At 45.5% G+C, this 16680-nt stretch overlaps 1 protein-coding gene across 1 annotated transcript; it reads right to left on the bottom strand.

Annotated features, from left to right (window-relative positions):
- Window positions 1-1598: 1598 nt before the first annotated feature.
- LOC110521261 (tripartite motif-containing protein 16-like) lies at window positions 1599-15070 on the bottom strand. The gene is made up of 6 exons (XM_036969438.1): window positions 14402-15070; window positions 13258-13353; window positions 3867-4100; window positions 3522-3681; window positions 3344-3403; window positions 1599-3107 (listed from the first exon to the last, which is right to left on the bottom strand). The coding sequence occupies exons 1-6, from the start codon at window positions 14996-14998 to the stop codon at window positions 2584-2586; spliced, it is 1671 nt and encodes a 556-aa protein (XP_036825333.1). The 5' UTR covers window positions 14999-15070; the 3' UTR covers window positions 1599-2583.
- Window positions 15071-16680: the final 1610 nt, after the last annotated feature.

Raw genomic sequence — 16680 nt, 5'->3', positions numbered from 1 at the left:
TATCATATAGTATAGTTCAGCACATTAAAGTATAGTTCAGTACAGTAGAGTATAGTTTAGTGCAATACAGTACAGTAGAGTATAGTTCAGTTCAATACAGTACAGTAGAGTATAGTTCAGTTCAGTAGAGTAGTTAAGTTATGTTCAGTATAGTTCAGTACAGTAGCGTATCGTTCAGTACATTAGAGTATAGTTCAGTTCAATACAGTGTAGTATAGTCAAGAAACTTATAGAGAAATTGTCAAGAAACTGAAGGTCTTGTCCTACTCCCTACACAGAACAGAGCAAACTGTCTCTAACCAGAATAGAAAGAGGAGTGGGAGGCCCCGGTGCACAACTGAGCAAGAGGACAAGTATAAGAGTGTGTCTAGTTTAAGAAACAGACGCCTCAATGGTCCTCAACTGGCAGCTTCATTAAATAGTACCCGCAAAACACCAGTCCCAATGTCAACAGTGAAGAGGTGACTCCGGGATGCTGGCCTTCTAGGCAGAGTTCCTCTGTCCAGTCTCAACATTAACAGTGAAGAGGTGACTCCGGGATGCTGGCCTTCCTTCTAGGCAGAGTTCCTATGTTAGTGTCTGTGTTCTTTTGCCCATCTTAATCTTTCCTTTTATTGGCCAGGGTCGTATTACTCTGCCAGGGTCGTATTAATTAGGGCTGTAACAAAACATTTTCAAAAAGAAAATGAAAACAAACTTTTTTTATTGGACAAGTTCAGTTAGTCTCTCCCTGTTTCAGTTCATTTTCTTTAGTTTGATGCCTAGTGAATATGACTCAGGTCTCACCTTTGATTTTTACTCCTCACTTTCCCTTTCAGGTCCATAGGGTTCTACTGCCCCCTGTTGGAAACTGGAGCGCACTGCAGCTTGAGGATGAGGTCCTCATAACCTGTTGTGACGGATCCAACAAACATCCCCCAGTGAAGGCAGGATCCTATCTCATCCAACACTTCCATGACTCTATAGGAGGGAGGGACAATTTCCCATGTTAAACTATGGAATGAACTGTACATTTTGTGGTGAATTTTAATACAAGTTTACTTTAATACAATAATAAATCCTCGAATGTAGTTAGTTTGTGTTATACAATTATGTTATTGAAACAGAATAAGTAAGTAATGAGAGAATAAATAAGTCCAGTACAACCATTACCTCTCTCCTCTTTCACATCCCTCTATCATCACTCCATGAGGGAGTACAACCATTACCTCTCTCCTCTTTCACATCCCTCTATCATCACTCCATGGGGGAGTCCAACCATTACCTCTCTCCTCTTTCACATCCCTCTATCATCACTCCATGGGGGAGTCCAACCATTACCTCTCTCCTCTTTCACATCCCTCTATCATCACTCCATGGGGACGTCCCGATAATCTCTCCTTCCTCCTGAAGAGTAGGATTCCTTCACTACTCCTCACAAATGTAAAAGCATTGGGTTGGTGTTGGCATGGGCTGATATATCTGCCCATTTCCCCTCCCATCCTCCCTTTTCATTCTATTCTATCAGCCACACCACTAGCTCACCTCCACACAATCCATTTACAAGTTAAAAACACACCTTGGAATAAATAACAAAGGAAAACTATTACTAGATGAAGTTTAATGTTGTATTTTTTATTTCCCATCACCATAAGTCATATTTAATCACTGAACAGTAGCAGACCCAACTTCATCTGTTCCTGACTCTGGATAGTGGATTAAAAAGACCATCAATCTCCAATGATATTAAAGTACTATTCTGAACATTACTGATAAACTGAGTGGCAAGTCAAGATATCTGCTGATTTTATTGTTTGGTCAATAGCACCACCTGCTGGACAGATTTAATTTTGCTTGACTGAGCAGTTTGGGAGGATGAAAGATGCCAAATTTCGGGCAGGTTTCCTGGACATCTACATTGAGAATCTCCACTGAACATACTTCTAGGATTAATCTATGTCCGTCCCAGATAGTTTAGTTAGTTAGTTAGTGATACTTTCTGTTCCATATAGTTTAGTTAGTTAGTGATACTACCTGTTCAATGCCACTGAGGAGAATTACATAGATTGAGAAAACTGAGAAAACATATCAATGGTTCTGAATGACAACCAATATACATCAACACCATACATCATGATTCATGGAAATGTACAAGATTAAAACATTGTATTTGATAAGAATAAGTATATTACATTAATTCAACTATACAGTCAGACAAATTATTGTACAGAAAAACAGACCATCACATCTGGGGCCCATCACCACCAACATGACTAGTATCTATGTGGACCCTATTACAGTTTAACCATCTCAGCTATAGACTACACCAGCATGACTAGTATCTATGTGGACCCTACTACAGTTTAACCAGCTCAACTATAGGCTACACCAGCATGACTAGTATCTATGTGGACCCTACTACAGTTCAACCAGCTCAGCTATAGATTACACCAGCATGACTAGTATCTATGTGGACCCTACTACAGTTTAACCAGCTCAGCTATAGACTACAACAGCATGACTAGTATCTATGTGGACCCTACTACAGTTTAACCAGCTCAGCTATAGACTACACCAGCATGACTAGTATCTATGTGGACCCTACTACAGTTTAACCAGCTCAGCAGTATTTTTACAACTACGTAGCCAAAACCCAGGATAGAGGGGCTGAGTGAATGTGGTCTGGACTCTGTGGAGGAGGGTCATTGTGTCAGAGACACTGTAGAAGGACAGAATACCTGCCTTGTGATCCAGGTACACTCCTACTCTGGAGGACTGAGGGCCTGATATTTTAGTCTCAACATTATTGTGTCTGAAACAATAACCATCACTAAACCACTGGTACTGTAAACTCCAGGACTTGTTATTGAGTCCAAATATATTACCTGTCTCTGTTCTGCTGATGTCTTTATAGGAGACTGCTGTAATAACATAACCACTCCACTCCACCTCCCAGTAACAGCGTCCAGACAGACCCTCTCTACACAAAACCTGGTAGTGGTTGGTGAATCTGTCTGGATGGTCAGGATATGGTTGGATTTGGCGTGTATAGGTCACCTTTCTGTTCCATTTAGACAGAGAGAGGTGTGTGTATGCTGTGTTTGGGTCCAGTGTGAGCTTACAGGAATCTGGGAGAAGAGCAGAGCAGAGATCAATGAGGGGAGTTAGAACAATAAGTTAAGTCAGATACTGTATCTACCCTGTCTTTGATTAGAGCACAACAGAGATGAAATCAAAGAAATATGAGGAGTCAGATAGATACCCAGTCTTTGATTAGATCTACTATTGCTATATATTTCTAGAGGGATTGTTAGGAGTGTCAGTAAAAAGAGACTGTTAGTGACTTCACAGTAAAGAGACTCACGTTGTAACAACTGTTCTCTGGTCTTGGGCTCTGGAGGCAGTACAACATCCACTATATTCACTACAGACACACAAACATATTGACAGAGAGAGGGAATGTTATCATCATACCATATTCCACATGTATATGACTAGTAGGGAACATTCTAAAGTTGATGTTCTTATTATTTTCAACACACCTGTAGACGAGATCTTGGTCCATTCTCCTTTAAGGAAGTCTTCTAGTTTCTCTCTCAGTTCAGACACAGTCTTACTCACATCTCCAAAGTACTGAAGAGGATGGACAACAATGCTGGGTAAGTCTGAAGATACACTGATACTGGAGAGAGACTGATGACTCTGGAGAGGGAGGGACAGAGAGAGAGAGCGAGGGGGGGAGACAGACAGAGAGAGGGGGGGGGGAGACAGAGCAACCGCGGGGGAGACAGAGCGAGGGCGGGGGAGACAGGATAACATAATGACTGAGATGAATAGCTTCACATTAAGTTAATTTCATATCACATGTAACAAGGTAGTTTAGTTACCTGGAGGAAATTGATGTGATCTTCTGTGTGTGAGAGCTGCTCCAACTCAGTGCTTCTCTTTCTCAGCTCAGCTATCTCCTGCTTCAGTTGCTCCAGGAGTCCTTCAGCTTGACTCACTTGAGCCTTCTCTTGGGCTCTGATCAGCTCCTTCACCTCAGAACGCCTTCTCTCAAAGGAGCAGATCATCTCAGTAAAGATCTGATCACTGTCCTCCACTGCTGCCTGTGCAGAATGCTGTTAAGAGAGAGAAAGAGAGAGAGACAGAGAGAGAGACAGAGAGACAGTAGGTACAGTTGCCTCTGCACCACTTTGAGTCAGAACGCTGCCACCCTGCTCTCCAGGTCCACCAGGCCTTGTCCCCCCTCTTGGACAGGCAGGTACAGAACACCACTTGGCGCCCAACCCCCCCCCCCCCATCTTCCTCCTCCATTGGCACAATACTGTCCTCCTCCTCCCCAGTCTGTCCCCCCTGCACTTCCCCCCTGATCTGTGCCTCTTCCCCAATGACAGGCAATATTTCCTGTGATGAACCCACCAAGCCCTTACCCACTGGAGTCTCTGTTACAACAGCAACCTGCCTCAGCTCATGTACCCAGCTGCAACCCTCCTCACCACAGCTTTCTCCACGGCCTGCACACCACCACTTGGTCCTGCTCTACTCTCCTCCCTCCTGGTCCCCCCTCCAGTAGCCTGCACACCACCACTTGGCCCTGCTCTACTCTCCACCCTCCTGGTCCCCCCTCCAGTAGCCTGCACACAACCACTTGGTCCTGCTCTACTCTCCTCCCTCCTGGTCCACCCTCCAGTAGCCTGCACACAACCACTTGGTCCTGCTCTACTCTCCTCCCTCCTGGTCCCCCCTCCAGTAGCCTGCACACCACCACTTGGCCCTGCTCTACTCTCCACCCTCCTGGTCCCCCCTCCAGTAGCCTGCACACAACCACTTGGTCCTGCTCTACTCTCCTCCCTCCTGGTCCCCCCTCCAGTAGCCTGCACACCACCACTTGGCCCTGCTCTACTCTTCTCTGAGTCCTAGTAGGCTGGGCAATAGAACCAGTCATTTTTATGGAATGGTCTACCTACCCATGTGAGAGACGCAGACTCGGTCTCAACTTTTAAGTCTTTATTGAAGACTCATCTCTTCAGTAGGTCCTATGATTGAGTGTAGTCCGGCCCAGGAGTGTGACGGTGAACGGAAAGGCACTGGAGCAACGAACCGCCCTTGCTGTCTCTGCCTGGCCGGTTCCCCTCTCTCCACTGGGATTCTCTGCCTCTAACCCTTTTACGGGGGCTGAGTCACTGGCTTACTAGTGCTCTTCCATGCCATCCCTAGGAGGGGTGCGTCACTTGAGTGGGTTGAGTCACTGACGTGATCTTCCTGTCTGGGTTGGCGCCCCCCCTTGGGTTGTACCGTGGGGGAGATCTTTGTGGGCTATACTCTGCCTTGTCTCAGGATGGTAAGTTGGTGGTTGAAGATATGGGGGCTGTGCTTTGGCAAAGTTGGTGGGGTTATATCCTGCCTGTTTGGGCCTGTCCGGGGGTATTGTCGGACGGGGCCACAGTGTCTCCCGACCCCTCCTGTCTCAGCCTCCAGTATTTATGGTGCAGTATTATATGTGTCGGGGGGCTAGGGTCAGTCTGTTATATCTGGAGTATTTCTCCTGTCTTCTCCGATGTCCTGTGTGGATTTAAGTACGCTCTCTTTAATTCTTTCTTGCTTTCTCTCTCTCGGAGGACCTGAGCCTCAGGACTACCTGGCCTGATGACTCCTTGCTGTCCCCAGTCCACCTGGCCGTGCTGCTGCTCCAGTTTCAACTGTTCTGACTGTGGCTATGGAACCCTGACCTGTTCACCGGACGTGCTACCTGTCCCAGACCTGATGTTTTCAACTCTCTAGAGACAGCAGGAGCGGTAGAGATACTCTGAATGATCGGCTATTAAAAGCCAACTGACATTTACTCCTGAGGTGCTGACCTGTTGCACCCTCGACAACCACTGTGATTATTACTATTTGACCCTGCTGGTCATCTATGAACATTTGAACATCTTGGCCATGTTCTGTTATAATCTCCAACCGGCACAGCTAGAAGAGGACTGGCCACGCCTCATAGCCTGGGTCCTCCCTAGGATTATTCCTAGGTTCTGGCCTTTCTAGGGAGTTTTTCCTAGCCACCGTGCTTCTACACCTGCATTGCTTGCTGTTTGGGGTTTTAGGCTGGGTTTCGGTACAGCACTTTGTGATATCTGCTGATGTAAGAAGGGCTTTATAAATTTGATTTGATTTGATTTGACTAGGTCAAAACGGCCCAAGTATGTTGTCTGAGCTGGAACACTAGCGAGGCCATAGCAAATTAATTGAAACAAACCTTCACAGAGCCTCTTCTGACTGGGATGATCCTTAGAATTCCATTTCCCCTAAATGGCACCAACAAATGTCAACCTTTTTATTTTACCACTAAAACCTGTTCTTAGGATGAAACTGAAAAATGACAACTGGTGTAGAAAGTAAACATCCGCACCTTGTTGGTGCCAAGTGTGTTTATGTCTGCATTACCAGGAAGTAGGAAATGGCAACTGACTATTTCTGGTCTAGCGATCGATGACAGCAGAGGACGCTGCTCAACCTTATGTCATTAGAAAGAAGAGATTTTCATGATTAAAATGGTGTCCAACTTGAAACCACTCTAAATATGCACATTGCAATATTTTGTCAAATAAACAGACAAATCCATATTTCTTTAGGAAACAATGGGACGACCTCAAGAGTTCCAGGAGTATTTTATTTATTTTTTTACGTTTTACCTACCAGCAATTGGTAACAACATTGTACGCTGCCCAAACTTACATCATTAGAAATAATAGTTTATCCTGATTAAAATGGTGTAGAACTTCAAACCATTATTATGAATTATTATTAACCAAATTAATACACCTATTAGAGATAATTGTAGAAGATGACAGACATGTCCCTATTTCCCCAAAACAATGGCAGTCTGAAAGTTATAACAGCAGTCTTTTATTTAACCAGCTTACCATTTATCTACTACCATTTGACCTTTGGTATTTAACATTTAGTGGTTTGTAATCTAGTGGTTAAGAGTGTTGGGCAGTAACCGAAAGGTGGCTGGGTCAAATCCCCGAGCCGACTGTAACGCTCCGGGTGTCGTGGGTGTGGAGTCAGACGCAGGAAACAGAGAGTGCAATACTGTGCTCTTTAATGCACTCACGCAACACTGGGTGTTCCAAAACCAAATGCCCCAAACACGTGGATGAAAACAGTACAACAGAATACACGACCAGGAACAAACACGTTCCTCTACTACAGAACCGAAGGTCACAATAATTAATCCCTCACAAAGAACCAGGCGGGCCGGCTGTCTAATAAAGCCCAACTAATGACTCACTAACAGGTGCTAGCAATAAACATACAAGGAGGGGGAGGAAAAACAATCAGTGGCAGCTAATAGGCCTGCGACGACGACCGCCGAGCGCCACCTAACCGGGAAAGGGAGCCACCCTCGGTCGGACTCGTGACACCGACTAGCTGAAAAATCTGAAAATCAACTTTTTTGTAGGCATATTTAGACAGAATGTCTGACTCACATGTAAACGTACACTTGTCATCTGTGAAAGGATGGCAGGTAGCCTGGTGGTTAGAGCCAGTAACCGAAAGGTTGCTCGATCGAATCCCGGAGCTGACAAGATAAAAATCTGTTGTTCTGCCTCTGAACAAGGCAGTGTCATGACGTTGGCCTGGGGGGGTAGGTTTATGACAGTCATAAATTCCTCTTCCCCCTGTTTTCCTCTCTCTACCCTACTGAGGTTACATTCGCAAAACCCTTGGTTAATATAGAGATTCTGGGAACATCAGAAGGCAGGGAAATGAACTATATTCTGGCAATCCGATCAATTGAACATATGCGGTGGTACTTAATGAATATGATGTCAGTTTGGTTGTCATCTGAGACATTCTCATCAATGATAAGATGACATAAACTCTTCAGTGGAAAGTCTATACATCAGAATTATCGGATTCACATGGAATTATTGTTCAATTTAAATGTTTGAACATGAAATTATTCGTGATGGGATGAAATGTGATTTTAGCTTCTAAAATGTAAGATTAGGTTTTAATAAGACTGCAAGAAAAAAAATTAGAAAATTAAAAAAGGTAAAGCAGACATCCACCTCAAACCGGGTGTCAAACTGCATATAAACTCTTATTCCATAAATTAACTTGCTCAATCAGTGGCCCGCCCCTGTGAAGGGACATGGGCTATAAAACTTTTCAAACATGCCCTCCTCTCCCTTCATATATAAGCCCTTGACAACAATATAACCTTATGTTCCGATGATGTGAGGACGACGGTCCGATGTCAGAATGGTTCAGATAATAACTACAGAACGAAGCCAACATCAGCGTGAGCTTTGGTTGCGAATGGTATGAACTTTGAACTTTTATTCACTACAGAAGTGATACCTCCTAGCCGTTGAGTTAGCAACAGCCTCTGCAAATGAGGGTTAGGAAGGAACAGAAAGAGTATCCCGTCTATCACACAACAACGTTACTACAACGTATACAGTTTACCAGCAGAGACATTCTTCAAAGGACTCGGTTGGGCAACACGGCCTTCCATCTACCACCAACCTACCGAACTTCAGCTCAGAGTAAATATTTATTGCATTTGATACTGTATTTACGATAGCACAGCTTCGCCCTTTATTCCTCATTCTTCCCGCTCTTTCACTCAAACCCAGCCCCTTTTCTTTTGTGTAACAAGCTCTCATATCTGTTCCGCCCGCTAGGGACGTTTTCCTTTATGACGTATTTGTAATCAAGTTATGAGTTAATTATGTGTATGTGTAATTCTGTGTGATTAGTTAGGTATTTAGTAAATAAATAATTTGTCACACCCTGACTTTAGTGTTCTTTTTTTTCCTTGTTATGTTGGTTAGGTCACGGTGTGACATAGGTGATGTATGTGTTTGGGCTTGTCTAGGGGTTTTGTATGTTTATGGGGCTGTTTCCTTTCTAGGTGTTTATGTAAGTCTATGGTTGCCTAGATTGGTTGTCAATTAGAAGCAGGTGTTTATCGTTGTCTCTGATTGGGAACCATATTTAGGCAGTCATGTTCTTTGGGTATTTTGTGGGTGATTGTTTCAGTGTCAGTGTTTGTGCCACACGGGACTGTTTTCGGTTAGTTCACGTTTATTGTTTTGTATTTGTGTTCATGTTGAGTTTTTCTTATTAAAACATGGACACTTACCACGCCGCATCTTGGTCCGATCCTTGCTACACCTCTTCAAAGGAAGAGGAAGAAATCTGCCGTTACAGAATCACCCACCACAACAGGACCAAGCAGCGTGGTGACAGGCAGCAGGAGCAGCGTAATCAGGACTTATGGTCTTGGGAGTGAGATCTGGACGAGGTCACTACTTGGGAGGAGATAGACAGGTGGGCGGCTGACCAAGGAGAGTGCTGGAGCCCGCCTGGGATTCTCTGGAGCAGTGTGAGGAGGGATACCGGTGAATGGAGTCAGCACGGCGGCGCGGTAGGAAGCCCGAGAGAGAGGCAGCCACCAAAAATGTATTGGGGGCACACGGAGAGTGTGGCTAAGGCAGGTAGGAGACTTGTGCCAGCTCCCTGTGCATACCGGAGTGAGAGAGGGTGTCATATTGGTCAGGCACCGTGTTATGCGGTGGAGCGCACGGTGTCCCCAGTACGCGTGCTTAGCCCGGTGCGGTACATCCCAGCTCCTCGTATCGGCCGGGCTAGGTTGAGCTTCCAGCCAGGTGCCATAAAGCCGGCTTTACGCATCTGGTCTCCAGTGCATCTCCTCGGGCCGGCGTACATGGCACCAGCCTTACGCATGGTGTCCCCGGTTCGCCTGCACAGCCCAGTGCAGCCTATTCCACCTCGCCGTACTGGTCAGGCTACGGGGAGCATTCAACCAGGTAAGGTGGGGCAGGCTCGGTGCTCGAGACCTCCAGTACGCCTTCTCGGGCCGGTCTATCCGGTGCCATCTCCACGCACCAGCCCTCCGGTGGCAGCCCCCGACACCCTGTTCCTCCTCCTCATACTCGCCCTGAGGTGCGTGTCCTCGGCCCAGTACCACCAGTGCCGGCACCACGCACCAGGCCTACAGTGCGCCTCGTCTGTCCAGTGCTGCCAGAGCCTTCTTCCTGCCCAGCGCCGCCAGAGTCTCCTGTCTGTCCTGAGCCGCCAGAGCCGCCAGTCTGCAAGGAGCCGCCAGGGCCGCCAGTCTGCAAGGAGCCACCAGGGCTACCAGTCTGCAAGAAGCTGCCAGAGCCGCCAGTCTGCAAGGACCCGCCAGAGCTGCCAGTCTGCAAGGAGCCACCAGAGCCGCCAGTTTGCAAGGAGCTGCCAGAGCCACCAGTCTGCAAGGAGCCGCCAGAGCCGCCAGTCTGCAAGGAGCCGCCAGAGCCGCCAGTCTGCAAGGAGCCGCCAGAGCCGCCAGTCAGCCAGCAGCCGCCAGTCAGCCAGGAGCCGCCAGTCAGCCAGGAGCCGCCAGAGCCGCCAGTCAGCCAAGAGCCTCCAGTCAGCCAGGAGCCGCCAGAGCCGCCAGTCAGCCAGGAGCCACCAGAGCAGCCAGTCAGCCAGGATCCGCCAGAGCTGCCATTCAGCCTCCAAAGCTCAGTCTGGCACTTCCATCATCATGAAGTGCTTTGAGAGACTAGTCAAGGACCATATCACCTCCACCCTACCTGACACCCTAGACCCACTCCAATTTGCTTACCGCCCAAATAGGTCCACAGACGATGCAATCTCAACCACACTGCACACTGCCCTAACCCATCTGGACAAGAGGAATACCTATGTGAGAATGCTGTTCATCGACTACAGCTTAGCATTTAACACCATAGTACCCTCCAAACTCGTCATCAAGCTCGAGACCCTGGGTCTCGACCCCGCCCTGTGCAACTGGGTACTGGACTTCCTGACGGGCCGCCCCCAGGTGGTGAGGGTAGGTAACAACATCTCCACCCCGCTGATCCTCAACACTGGGGCCCCACAAGGGTGCGTTCTGAGCCCTCTCCTGTACTCCCTGTTCACCCACGACTGCGTGGCCATTGCACGCCTTCAACTCAATCATCAAGTTTGCGGACGACACAACAGTGGTAGGCTTGATTACCAACAACGATGAGACGGCCTACAGGGAGGAAGTGAGGGCCCTCGGAGTGGGGTGTCAGGAAAATAACCTCACACTCAACGTCAACAAAACAAAGGAGATTATTGTGGACTTCAGGAAACAGCAGAGGGAACACCCCCCTATCCACATTGACGGAACAGTAGTGGAGAGGGTAGCAAGTTTTAAGTTCCTCGGCGTACACATCACAGACAAACTGAATTGGTCCACCCACACAGACAGCATTGTGAAGAAGGCGCAGCAGCGCCTCTTCAACCTCAGGAGGCTGAAGAAATTCGGCTTGTCACCCAAAAGCACTCACAAACTTCTACAGATGCACAATCGAGAGCATCCTGTCGGGCTGTATCACCGCCTGGTACGGCAACTGCTCCGCCCACAACCGCAAGGCTCTTCAGAGGCTAGTGAGGTCTGCACAACACATCACCGGGGGCAAACTACCTGCCCTCCAGGACACCTACACCACCCGATGTCACAGGAAGGCCATAAAGATCATCAAGGACAACAACCACCTGAGCCACTGCCTGTTCACCCCGCTATCATCCAGAAGGCGAGGTCAGTACAGGTGCATCAAAGCTGGGACCGAGAGACTGAAAAACAACTTCTATCTCAAGGCCATCAGACTGTTAAACAGCCACCACTAACATTGAGTGGCTGCTGCCAACACACTGACTCAACTCCAGCCACTTTAATAATGGGAATTGATGGGAATTGATGTAAAATATATCACTAGCCACTTTAAACAATGCTACTTAATATAATGTTTACATACCCTACATTATTCATCTCATATGTATACGTGTAACGGATGTGAAACGGCTAGCTTAGTTAGCGTGGGCGCTAAATAGCGTTTCAATCAGTGACGTCACTTGCTCTGAGACCTTGAAGTAGTAGTTCCCCTTGCTCTGCAAGGGCCGCGGCTTTTGTGGAGCGATGGGTAACGACGCTTCGTAGGAGTCAGTTGTTGATGTGTGCAGAAGGTCCCTGGTTCGTGCCCGGGTATGGGCGAGGGTCAGTTTAAACTTGTACTGTTACATTGATGCTGTTGACCCGGATTACTGGTTGCTGCGGAAAAAGAAAGAAGGTCAAAAGGGGAGTGTAACGGATGTGAAACGGCTAGCTTAGTGGGCACTAAATAGCGTTTCAATCAGTGACGTCACTTGCTCTGAGACCTTGAAGTAGTAGTTCCCCTTGCTCTGCAAGGGCCGCGGCTTTTGTGGAGCGATGGGTAACGACGCTTCGTAGGTGTCAGTTGTTGATGTGTGCAGAAGGTCCCTGGTTCGCGCCCGGGTATGGGCGAGGGGACGGTTTAAAACATATACTGTTACATACGTATATACTGTACTCTATATCATCTACTGCATCTTTATGTAATACATGTATCACTAGCCACTTTAAACTATGCCACTTTGTTTACATACATCTCATATGTATATACTGTACTCGATACCATCTACTGCATCTTGCCTATGCCGCTCTGTACCATCACTCATTCATATATCTTTATGTACATATTCTTTATCCCTTTACACTTGTGTGTATAAGGTAGTAGTTTTGGAATTGTTAGTTAGATTACTCGTTGGTTATTACTGCATTGTCGGAACTAGAAGCACAAGCATTTCGCTACACTCGCATTAACATCTGCTAACCATGTGTATGTGACAAATAACATTTTATTTGATTTGGCGCACGGCTCACTCTGTTTGCACTTGAATTATAACATTTGAAATGTCTCTATTATTTTTTTAACTTTTGTGAGTGGAAAGTTTCCTGTTAATTTCTGATGGTTTATTTCACGTTTGTTTAGTATTTATTCCACCTGCTTTGGCAATGTAAACATATATTTCCATGCCAATAATGCCATTTGAATTTAATTTAATTGAGAGAGAGAGAGAGAGAGAGAGAGAGAGAGAGAGAGAGAGCTCTCCATGTTAATGTATAGGGGGCATGAGTCAGTCATGGTTACGTGATGAGGTAGGCTCGCTTGCGACTTCAAAATCAGTGTCAGCACAATGGGGACTGTCAATTTGGTGTAACAGTCAAGATGTTGGTCTCTCCCGCAGTAGACCTGGGTTCATATCCCGTTGGTTACATCATTAAGCACTCTGTGTTCTGAAGGGGGTCCAGACAGCCTGTTCCCAACAGTTGGATTGGAGAGGGGCCCCTCTCCTCTCTCAGACTGAGAGAAGTGAAATGGTGTGTCTACTCTGGTCAACAATACTCACCTTGAAAGACTCCACAGCCTGTTGGAGCTCCTTCAGCTCCTTCTCTCTCTCCTGGAATCTCTGCTGGATCTTCTGCTGACTCATCCTCAGCTGCTTCTGTGGAGAATCACCATCAAGCTTTATTTGTCCAGTAGATCAATATGACATGTGACACATGATCATGTGACATGGGGCCCATTGAAGATGGTACAATAATATTTTGAAGATAAATAAATACACACCGCAGAGGATGAAAAACTAGAGTACTAATTTTATTTTACTAGGCAAGTCTGTTAATAAGAACAAATTCTTATTTTCAATGACAGCCTTGTTCAGGGGCAGAACAACAGATTTGTACCGTGTCAGCTCGGGGGATTTGAACTTGCAGCCTTTCAGTTGCTAGTCCAACACTCTAACCACTAGGGTACCCTACCACCCCTAATAGTTAATAGGGAATTGTAAATAGGAGTTGGGTTTCAGTTCAACATCTGTTAGGATCTGTGGAATGTCAGTCATGAACTCAGAGCTACGTGTGCTACGTGTGCTACATTTTCATTGGTCTGTACATTGACTCTGGAGTGGGATACTTGTCCTGCAGCAAGGACTTCTGATTGGCCAACCCCAGGCTAGGGTGGAGGGTTATAAGTGGCATCCTGTCCTTTGTTCTGTGGTGAAAAACTGGAGGACAGGGAAGACTGAATGTCTACTTTTCAGCATAGCACCTAGGATTTGTCCTCCTCAAATACGTCTATTTTCTCCCCCTGATTTGATTTGGGGTCTGTGTTATTGAAGAATAACCTCAGTTGCTAACAATAGAGATTAAAATGTTGAGGAAGTGTCTGTGAAAATATATCATTAAGTTGTTATGGGAATGATTATAGTTTTAACAGAACACAAATCAGGGGAGCTGATTGGGTGTTTTATAACAAATGATAATGGTGTTTGATAACAAATGATAACAGTGATTGATAATGAATGACAACGGTGTTTGACTTTAGAAAATGGTGATACATTTGGAGAATCTTGGTTAACATATCTTTATAATCAAGGTTTGTGTTCATATTTGTGACTCGATTTCATTTGAATGATCTCATATTCAATCAGACTTAGTTCCTACTGTATCTTTAATTCTTTGTTTAACAGACAGCCACCAACATGGTCTTACCTGTTTCTCAGTCCTCTCTGCTGCAGCTGACACAGTATCATGGCCTTTATGTTCATCCATTGTACACAGATAACAGATACACTGCTGATCGGTACGACAGTAAACCTCCAGCAGTTTGTCATGATGAGAGCAGATCTTCTCCTGTAGTTGTGCGGTGGCTTTGACCAGCTTGTGCTTCTTGAAAGCAGGAGATTCATAGTGAGGTTGGAGGTGAGTCTCACAGTAAGAGGCCAGACACGCCAGACAGGACATGAGGGCTTTCTGCTTTCTGGTCCCAATGCAGAAATCACACGCCACATCTCCAGGTACAGCATAGCACAGAGCAGGAGGGGGAGCAGCCTGGAGTCCTGTCTTCTTCAGTTTCTCCACCATCTCAGCCAACATGTTATTTTTCCTCAGATTAGGCCTTGGAGTGAAGGTCTCTCTGCACTGAGGACAGCTATAGACCCCTTTCAGAACATCCTGATCCCAGCAGTCCTCAATACAGCTCCTACAGTAACTGTGTCCACAGGCAGTAGTGACCGGCTCCTTCAGTAGATCCAGACAGACAGAACAACCGAACTGGTCATGGTCCAGCAGAACTCCCTGCTGAGCCATTTGGACGGTTGTTCACTCTCACACATACAGACGACACAGAGACTCAGTTTTGTTTCCTCAGAAGAGAGTTTGTGGGAGAAGGAGGGACTTCCTGGTTCTGACAGAGGTGTGGGGTTGGAGGGAGGGAACTGCACGCAACTTTGAGGAGACAAAGATTTTTGTTCCTAGGTTAGGGTCCTTAATATAGAATAAATCTAACTAATGTGAGTTGTTAGAATATATAATATATATAGAATATATAGAATATATAAAGGTTTATATGAAGTACAAATTATAATGACCTTTATAATGCCTTATAATACACTTATATGTTATAACACTGATTCTAAGTGTCTATAATAATTAATAAGTGGTTGTAATGAGGGAAGGGGGACTTGATATTGATACAATGTACTGTAGTTGAAATGAATACTGTATGTATTGACTGATCATTGAGAATGAGGTAATACTTTACATTACAGTGTGGTTATTACTGTTAGTCCTAGGGTCAGGGTTAGAGGTACTACATTCAGCAGTAACTCTAGAATGGAACACTTTACATTACAGTGTGGTTATTACTGACAGGTCTAGGGTCAGGGTTAGAGGTACTACATTCAGCAGTAACTCTAGAATGGAACACTTTACATTACAGTGTGGTTATTACTGACAGGTCTAGGGTCAGGGTTAGAGGTACTACATTCAGCAGTAACTCTAGAATGGAACACTTTACATTACATTGTGGTTATTACTGTTAGGTCTAGGGTCAGGGTTAGAGGTACTACATTCAGCAGTAACCCTAGAATGGAACACTTTACATTACAGTGTGGTTATTACTGACAGGTCTAGGGTCAGGGTTAGAGGTACTACATTCAGCAGTAACCCTAGAATGGAACACTTTACATTACAGTGTGGTTATTACTGACAGGTCTAGGGTCAGGGTTAGAGGTACTACATTCAGCAGTAACCCTAGAATGGAACACTTTACATTACAGTGTGGTTATTACTGACAGGTCTAGGATCAGGGTTAGAGGTACTACATTCAGCAGTAACCCTAGAATGGAACACTTTACATTACAGTGTGGTTATTACTGACAGGTCTAGGGTCAGGGTTAGAGGTACTACATTCAGCAGTAACCCTAGAATGGAACACTTTACATTATAGTGTGGTTATTACTGACAGGTCTAGGATCAGGGTTAGAGGTACTACATTCAGCAGTAACCCTAGACATATCTAGGACTAAAAAGAGAAGACATTTTACAATCAGAGTTCTTTGTGTCTCTTCTTAGTCACACAGATCCCCCACATCTTATAGGTGGACGGGGTTATGAACATGTACAATACATTATTTCTGATACCAGATTAAATGAAACTGTCTTTCAGCAGGAAAAGCTTCTCTAATAATCCTAACCATGGCTGGGTGTCTTCAGAGACTGAGAGGTATAGAGACACACTGTCAAGTCAAAACATCTGGCTGTGCTTTCTTGTCAAAACCCTTATTCTATTCTAGTCATTATATTATATGCTATTATATTGTAAGATAATATATTATATCCATAGTCTCCACTCAGTATAGTCTTAATGATGAGTGCTTGTTGGGTACATTGATTGAATGTTTAGGACTATCTCTCTGTATTCACAGTTTAAATCCCAAGAGACCAGGAGACCTAAAGGAATCATTCAACACTGCATCCCTTCATCCAGT

Source organism: Oncorhynchus mykiss, chromosome 30, assembly GCF_013265735.2.
Source record: "Oncorhynchus mykiss isolate Arlee chromosome 30, USDA_OmykA_1.1, whole genome shotgun sequence".
Classification (NCBI taxonomy): domain Eukaryota; kingdom Metazoa; phylum Chordata; class Actinopteri; order Salmoniformes; family Salmonidae; genus Oncorhynchus; species Oncorhynchus mykiss.
The sequence above is the reverse complement of the archived record's forward strand: the minus strand, read 5'-3'. Positions and strand labels throughout refer to the sequence as shown.

Excerpts from the sequence above, each read along its gene's own strand:
- LOC110521261 (XM_036969438.1), bottom strand. The coding sequence starts at position 14,998 with ATGGCTCAGCAGGGAGTTCTGCTGGACCATGACCAGTTCGGTTGTTCT. Across the intron at positions 3,404-3,521 it reads GACCAAGATCTCGTCTACAG|TGAATATAGTGGATGTTGTA; the intron begins GTGTGTTGAAAA and ends GTGTGTCTGTAG. Across the intron at positions 3,108-3,343 it reads CAGAGAACAGTTGTTACAAC|ATTCCTGTAAGCTCACACTG; the intron begins GTGAGTCTCTTT and ends CTCTTCTCCCAG.